Here is an 8811-nt window from a genome sequence, read left to right on the forward strand (position 1 = left end):
AAGATAAAGATAAAGATAAAGATAAAGATAAAGATAAAGATAAAGATCGATTTATTTGTGGAAGTAGGTGTACCTACCTGTATAAGTTCATCAGATCAGTTCAATACATTAACAGTGCTACTACAACCAGTTTCGTCGAAACATACAAATATAATTAGTGGTGGTCGCATAATGTACAAAATATTATAATTAAAAACTGTCAAAAACTAGTAAATATGTAAAGAAAAAATATAATAAAAATTAGTAAAAATTAACAATGTCAAAAATAAAGCGAAAAATCATGTTAATGTCAAACTTACATAATTTACATTTCTAAGCTTCCATAAAATATGCGCATGTCATGAATGAAAGTCAATAATAACATAAATTAGTCAAATACATCTGTAATCTTATGTAATCTTACTAGATATAAAAACAATTATAATTGGGCCCTAAATCCATCTCGTATTCATATAATCATTTATATTATAAAAACATTTATCAATTAAATACTGCTTACATTTTTTCTTAAACAAATCTACATGTAATTCACGGATAGATTTTGGGACTCTATTATATAATCTTGGCAGCATACAGAGGACACTTTTTGACATAAATGCAGTTTTATGTGGCATCATAGATACTGCATCATTATCTCTTCTATTCCTACGTCTTACTTCCACAAGTTTGTTGAACAGATTAGGGTTTGTTTTGACAAATAATACTGATTCTAGAATATACAATGATGGCACCGTTAGTATATTATACTTTTTAAAATAGGGCAAACAGCTGTCCAAGCGAGAAATGCTAAATATAGCTCTTATACATTTCTTTTGTGCTTTAAATACTAAATCCCGATCTGTAGAATTACCCCAAAAAATAATCCCATAGCTTAAACGTGAAGCCACTATACCATAATAAGCCGTCAATAATGAGTTAATGTCAATTATATGAGCCAATCTGTATAAGGCATAGGAAGAAATGCTTAATTTTTTACATAGGTTTTGAATATGTGTTTTCCATGTCAACTTATTGTCTACAATTACACCCAAAAATCTAGTCTCGGTTACTTGGCCTATACTTATGTTGTCATAACTAACATTGACGTTATTATTATTCTGTCGCTGACTGTAATGCATTACTTTAGTTTTTTCAAAATTAATACTGAGGTTATTTTCTTTTAACCAAGTTATAATGGACTCTACTGCTTCGTTAATGTCTTGTTCATAAGTAATTTTATTTTTACACTTAATTGTTATTGTACTGTCATCGCCAAAGAGAGAAACGTGGTGATTCGGTACAACTTTAGGTAGATCATTTATGTACAAAATGAATAGCAATGGGCCCAAGACGCTACCTTGCGGAACACCGTACATAATTGTTTTACTACAAGATCTAAGGACACATTCGGTTTTGGTACGGATATTTATGTTGCTGATTTCAGTGATTTGTTTTCGATTATTAAGATACGATGAAATTAGTTTAAGAATATTACCTCTTATACCATAGGTTTCTAATTTTCCTAAAAGTATTTAGTGCTCTACATGATCAAACGCTTGAGTCATGTCGCAAAAAATAGAGCAGACTGGCGTATTTTCATCTACACTTGATATAACTTCCTGCATAAAATCATATATAGCCATGTTTGTATTCTTTTTTGGTCTAAAACCTTTTTGCTCACGCGCTAATATATTATATTTTTCTAAAAATATTTGTAATTGTGAACTTATGTATTTTTCAAATATTTTTGATATGACTGACAACAATGATATGGGCCTATAGTTCTTCATGACTTCCCTATCATCTTTTTTGTAAAGTGGTTTGACTATGACTGTTTTTAAGTCATCCGGATAGATACCTTGATTTATACACATATTTAGGATATAGCATAATTGATTCTTTATTTCTTCTGCAACTGACTTCAAAACCTTTGTACATATTTCGTCATATCCAACGCTTCTAGTATTTTTAAGTGATTTTATAATTTTTACAATATCATATGGTATGCAAGGTGCCATAAACATAGAGAAACAGTTTTTGTCGAATTTTTTTTTGATTGTGTGCTGATTTTTTTGTAATTGGTAGAGTCTTGTGAATAAAAAAGTCGTTAAAGGCATTTGTAATGAGTGATGGATTCGTAATAATAGTGTCGTTTACTTTTATTTGTGTAATTGATTCCCTGGGTACATTTTGCCTACATGTATCTATTAACTCCCATGTAACCTTTGATTTATTTGTAGCAGAATTAATTTTAAGAGTGTTATAGGAAATGATAAACTTAATATATGCTCCGGAATCTTAATGTAAAAACGTATACAGTTCCCCATAAAAGAGTTGTTTACCTTGGTTAAACGAAATCGTGGTACCATGAGTTTGGATTTAGCTCTAAGGTTAATATTATGGATATCTTCTTTCTTATTGATTATGTATATTTTTACGGGCATATAAAATATTTGAGTAAATGTACTGTGATGCCACAGTCATGATATCAGTCTCCTTAAACTTTTCTCTGAGAGAAACCCGAGAGCCTAGACGGTACACAGAACGAATCGCTCGTTTTTGCAATACAAATATGGTTTGAATATCTGCCGCTTTACCCCACACGAGAATCCCGTAGGACATTATACTATGGAAGTAACTAAAGTAAGCTAGTCTAGCAGTACTAACATCGGTAAGCTCACGTATTCTGCGGACTGCGTATGCAGCGGAGCTTAATCTGCTGGCCAGGGAAGATATATGTGGAAATTCAATGATCATAATACGAGTAAATAAGTATGGCTGTTTACAAAAGAAACAGAAACCAAGACCAAAAATAAAGTTGACTTGTTTAGATAGTCAACATCCTGGCGAAATAATTTGAATGCTGCATGTCTAAACGACTTTTTCATTCATAAATTTAAATTATAATTTTCTTCAGCGTTTGTACAGAGTTACCATAATAAGACAAGTATGTAACTCCATACAAACGTAGTAGCGCAGTTTGTATGTGTGCGTTCCCGCCATGTGCCGTGTACGGACGCGGACGTATACATTAACATAATTCGCAATGAACTCGCGTTGTATAGCGCAGGTCATTCCACGCGCCTTTCATTAGTATGCACATATTATAAGCCTTTTTTAATGATACTAGATGATGGGATGAACAAGTCGTGCGCCTGACGATAAGCGACACGCCTGTCCATAAGTGTTGCAGTGCCACTCAGAGCTTTAAATCGCAAAGATCTGAGGGGCACTGTCACTGTCCCCATCACCCTAAGACATATCACATCACTGGTTAGCGGCTGAAATAGGTAAGGTGACAGTACTTCCCTGGACGAACTCTTTCACAAGGAGGTCTACTGCTACTTAAAAGTATACGTGTGAATGGAGTTAGTTACCTTAATTGTCTTATTATATTACGCTATTGTGGTATATTAGTTTTAATCAAATCTGAACCATTTGGTTTTCATTAGTACGAATCTTGCCTGTATATAATAAGAACAGTAACGTGCCAGACAACCACACCGATTAATTAGTCTCAAAATAGAAAGTTCCATGTACTATGAGTATCAGAGTATCGGATCTCGCCTCAGGACTCTACTCGGAACATCCGTACCAGAACCAATTTATTTATTATTATTTCATTTCCCATGTGCATCCTACAGGGAATCGAACCCGGGACAGTGTAAACCGTTGGGTCAGTGAAAACTTCAAATATGTGAAATATCTTTCTGTAGTACTATTGCTTCACAAAATATATGAAAAAGCGTCAGTAATTATGAATGCAAAGACGTGTACAATGATAGATTATTTTTTTATTCGAATAAACATGATTGATTGATTGATTGCAACAACAGTGCCAAAAGGCCACTTGTTTTTCGTTTCCAATAAATCAAAGGCATCGTTTATTTCGTTTATAATAATTCATGTCTATTTCAAAACACAAACACACAACTTCACTATTTTCTACCATTTACTGGTTTTCATATGCAGTGCTTTGCAAAACGGAATTGAGTTAGTGTATTATGTCATTAGTCTTTACGGCGTGATGGAATAACATTTCCATTTCGTTAACTATAATAAGGACAACATTGAATATTAGAATGAGAAGTGACAACTGTTTTTAAGAAAGTCCATGTTTCAGTGAACGCGTTCTTGGCAGAGGCGATGCTACTTGGGAAAATTGGGGATCAATTCAATGGCATTTGGTCGGCACTTTATTTCTTTCATGGCTTATTGCGTTCTGTTGTGTCATTAAGGTATCATTCTTAATTTTATTTTTATTTTTGCATATACTTTTTATTTAACTGTGTATTTTATTTATAACAAATTTCCTGAATTCGTTTCAACCTACTTCCTGTTACACGATTCAGGTTATAAAGTTATGAGGATAGTTTCGAATATTGTGTGTAAAGTTATTTATAGTCGACGCCAAAACTGTAAAAATATATATTACACTTTATATAATATTCAATGAAAGTTATTAATTTTGATGTCATTGTTGCCCCTTTTTAATTTTTGGGTCAACTTCACAGACATCCTGCACACAAATTTTTTGGTAACATTTTTAATACTTTTGGTTCTTCGTTGAAATCAAGTTCTAGACGCATTAATAAATATTTTTTGTATTGTCATTCAGGGTGTTCAATCAGCAGGCAAGGTGGTGTATTTCACTGCATTATTCCCCTACGTAATGTTGACTGCTTTGTTGATCAGAGGAGTCACTTTGGAAGGAGCTGTAGAAGGCATTTTGTTCTTTGTAGTACCAGATTGGGAGCTTCTTGCAACCGCTAAAGTCTGGGGCGATGCCGCATCTCAGGTTCGTTGGTGCTATTGCAACTTTCAGAAATATATAGTGTTTGATGATTGCATACGTTAAATGTAAGTGTAATAATTTTCAGGAGAGAGGTTAAAAATTCTAGGAACGGAATTAATCGACAACTTTTTATGATTAAATAGAAGCATTATGAAATTGCACATAATTTATTTCATGTAGTTCGTTTTATATTTATTTTATCGTGTGATAAAAGCACTTTTGACATACGATCCCGTGTGGTTTTATTATACCAAAGGTAATCCATTTACATTTATGTTTTGAATGCAGTGTAAATTGAAATGAAGTAACGTAGTCCAGTAGTTAAACAGAATTTTCGACTCTGTCGTGTAACTGTGATCCCAGCCTACTCCTGGCACTACCCAAGAGTCGGTTGTATAAACATGTGTAAAGTTTATAATGTAAATACCTGCGCGGACATGGTCTGCCCTGCATGTCATAATTAACGCATTTGGATTTCGGTAACTTTCGAGATGTTGGCACCTAAAATTCTATTGTTACCTAAAAAAATGACGATTACGCTGATATTACTTTGACAATAAAACTGAAACTAAATATGACATTAAAAAAGGTTGTAGATATGTTAATAACTTAATTTCGCTAAAAATGTCGATTACGTTAGTTATGATAAGAAACAGCTGTGTGGCTCAAGGAAGCTACAGCATCAAAATCGTTGTAGACAATATAACGCGTGATGGGTTAACTTGAAATTATTTCCAACAGATTTTCTACTCGTTCGGTTTGGCATGTGGATCTTTGGTGACATTGGCTTCATATAGTAACTTCTACAATAACTGCCACTTCGATGCGGTATTTGTCAGTGCGGCGAATTTTCTCACCTCGATTTACGCCGGCTTGGTTATATTCTCCGTCCTTGGGTTCCAGGCTCATAACATGGGCGTTAGTGTTAGTGGTAAGACTTTTTAAACTTGCTTTACTGGAAATTGGATGGCGGAAATGTTTTCTAGAGGCAACGATAAATTTGAACAGACAACGAAAAAACTTTGGGCGCAGGATTCTAGATTCGATTCCATATAGGACCAATTTGAGAAATGAACTTAACTAAATTTATTCTGGAATTGGGGGTTCTCTGTTACTCATAGTACTGAGAATTCTATATTTTTTATTCAGATTATTACAATATTAGTTCGGTTAAAGTTTAGACAAATAGGTATAATTTATAAGGCGAATGGCAATGAAGTGGAATTCCCCATCTGCACACTTTTCTATATAACTCGGGCCTTTTCAAGACGAGAGTAATTTAGGTGTGCATGATCGTCGACTTCATAGTCACTTTCCATCAGGTGGAATGAAGGTCAAATGCGCATATCTTTTTTAAATAAAAAGACTGTAACATAATAAATAACACGTTCCTTTTCTGACTTTTACCAATCGTTTTATCAATGTATCTAAAGTTTTTTAATCGTAAACTATATAAAAAAATTGAGGCTATAATTGTTTAAAATTTTGGCATAATTTTGGCACATATTAAAAGAAACCTGTTTTATAATACCAAGTGACGGGACTAACAAGTCGTGCTTCTAGTGGCAAGCAACACACCTGTCCATAGCAGTTGTAATGTCACTTAGAACTTGGAATGGCAAAGAACTGACGGGAACCTCTACCGTCACCTAAAGACAAGAGTGAGTGGCAGTGAGATGAATTGTATCCCAAATTGATATTCTGTAAATGAGAATCTGTTGTAAACAAACTCCAATCCAAATATTATTTATATAGATATCTATCTATTCATTAATCACTCCAATATTCTAACAAACCATTTTTTTCACATCCAGTTTCGATCATTGCCTAATTTATTTTTTCTATGCAATCGCCATTCGCATCGAACCCGAACACTCAATATGCTTGTTGACTCGATGTGAGCCAACAGCAGAACGTGTTTGAATTCCGTATACAATGTAATGGATTGATTAAACAACGTCTGTTGCGCAGATAAATCCCCAGTCATTAATCCCATTTCTGTATTGAGGAGGGTTTCGATCGTCCCGTTGGTATGAGTATGTAGGTCGTGATATGATTATTATAATTGTCTAATGTGTTTTGACTTAAGCCGTGCTTGGTAGCCTAATGGTTTGACCAACCGCTTTTAAAGCAGAGACCTTGGGTTCGAATCTCTCGCATCTCTGACTTTCGAATTTGTACGTGAAATTTTATCTAAAATTTACCATGAGCTTTAAGCGGTAAAGGAAAACATGAATGATGAAACCTGTACCTGCAACCCCCAGAAAACGTGTTATAGGGGATTGTAGAGTTCATTTCGCTGATCCGATTTCGATGATATGTTAATATCTTAATTTTGTTAGAAATATCGTTTAATTTAGTTATGAAAAGTCAAATGTAAAAAGTCGCCGTGTGTAAGCGCTCTAAGATTCAATAAACACACTAGTCAGAGAGAAAAATAGTAATTAATAATCAAAATAATAATCTCAGTACAGAGTACTAAAAAACCTCAAAAGTCTTTCATTCCCCTTTGCCACCCGTAAAAGTGAAATATTTTCTTCAAATTTAAATGGAATCACTACTGAGGTACCCTCTTTCCAACAAAAAAAGAATCATCAAAATCGGTTCACAAATTTAGTTATTGCGTAACATACATGCAAAAAAAACATACAGCCGAATTGAGAAGCTCCATCTTTTTTGAAGTCTGTTAACTAATGATAATCACTCACCTGCATTTATTTGTAACGAATAATTTGAAAATTGTAACAGGAAACCAGGAAACCATTTAAACTGCCTGCGTGGCCGAACGGTTACCTTGCCGGACTGCCACGCAGAGGTCCCAGGTTCGATTCCCGGGCCGGGAGAAATAGCTGAATGGCCATGAATGAATACAATTATTTCTCTCGTGAGTTTGGGTGTAATTTGTGGTTGTCTATGTGTACGTTATTTATTTATTTATGGTAGCCTTGTTGGAGCGCGGTTGCTTCTGGATTCGGAGGTATATAAAATATATATACAGGAGACCTACTATGAGCTTATAAGCATCCAGCCATGTTCCATGTCCAATTCGTATGATGACCTACACAAAGTTAAACGGGATCGGCATGGCTGGATGATGAGTTTTACTTTTCAAACGTTAATTATTGTCTCTTACTGGCTAGCTGACATCTAACAAGAGCGAGATGGAACTACATACTAAATCATAAAAAGAAATAGACAGATGTACTATCCTGAGAGCGTTCAAGCAAGCAAAAATTAGAATAATTATTTATTTTATTAATTTATTATTGATTATACTTACTACGTTGTTTTGTAACATCGGCAACTTTTCAATCATACTTTACAAATTGTCGTACAACAATATTAGATGTCATGTCTAGTCATTATCATTGAAATTAATAAGGTGAGTTTGTAATTTTTTTTTAAGAATAATTTTATAATTTAATACCTACTTACAAAGTTTAGGTCAAGTTTACTTTTAATACATGGTATAGTCATGAATAACAAATAATTTAAAGAAATCAAGAAATTACAAATTACATAACTCAGTGCTCACACTCGTCATATAGCCCGCCCTTGACTGATCCCGGCGCAAAGGTGCCCATCACGCTTGCCGCATTTCCTTGCTGTATGGCAATGGACAATCTTTGCGCCAAGAACAACCCGGCGCGAGAGTCATCTCCACTCTCTCTTAGCCGTCACCCGATTTTCGCTATAAACTTTTTCGCATCGGTACCCCAAGAACCCGCCGTCTCAACAGCAAGCGGAACGAAAATGTAGCAACTTACCAAGTCACGATATTTGTCTCGTTTCTTGCGGGCAGCGGACTCAGCAGCTGCACAAGCTGAAGTTACTGTGCCACTGAGATGAGAAGCTGTAAAAGTGCTAACACATGTTGCATTCCACAGGAGATATCTACCCCTCTCCCACGACACCAGAGACATTCCGTCGGGCCTTTTCCCATCTGATCGACTGAGGCCTGGAGGTTCCAGTACGCATGGAATATTTGCTGAAACAAGCGCCTGACGGATGATTTCGTTTAAGGCATGATGCCGTGG

General features: G+C 34.9%; 1 protein-coding gene across 2 annotated transcripts in view; it reads left to right on the forward strand.

Annotated features, from left to right (window-relative positions):
* LOC113231644 (sodium- and chloride-dependent glycine transporter 1-like) overlaps positions 1-8811 on the forward strand; it is a 41788-nt gene that overhangs the window by 22918 nt on the left and 10059 nt on the right. For both annotated transcript variants that reach the window (XM_026466068.1, XM_026466069.1), the window contains exons 5-7: positions 4103-4217; positions 4598-4777; positions 5516-5705. In XM_026466068.1, coding sequence (XP_026321853.1) covers positions 4103-4217; positions 4598-4777; positions 5516-5705 — 485 coding nt within the window. The remainder of the gene's footprint in view (positions 1-4102; positions 4218-4597; positions 4778-5515; positions 5706-8811) is intronic.

The sequence above is a fragment of the Hyposmocoma kahamanoa genome, unplaced genomic scaffold (assembly GCF_003589595.1).
Source record: "Hyposmocoma kahamanoa isolate Upper Pololo Valley unplaced genomic scaffold, ASM358959v1 66, whole genome shotgun sequence".
In the NCBI taxonomy this organism is placed as follows: domain Eukaryota; kingdom Metazoa; phylum Arthropoda; class Insecta; order Lepidoptera; family Cosmopterigidae; genus Hyposmocoma; species Hyposmocoma kahamanoa.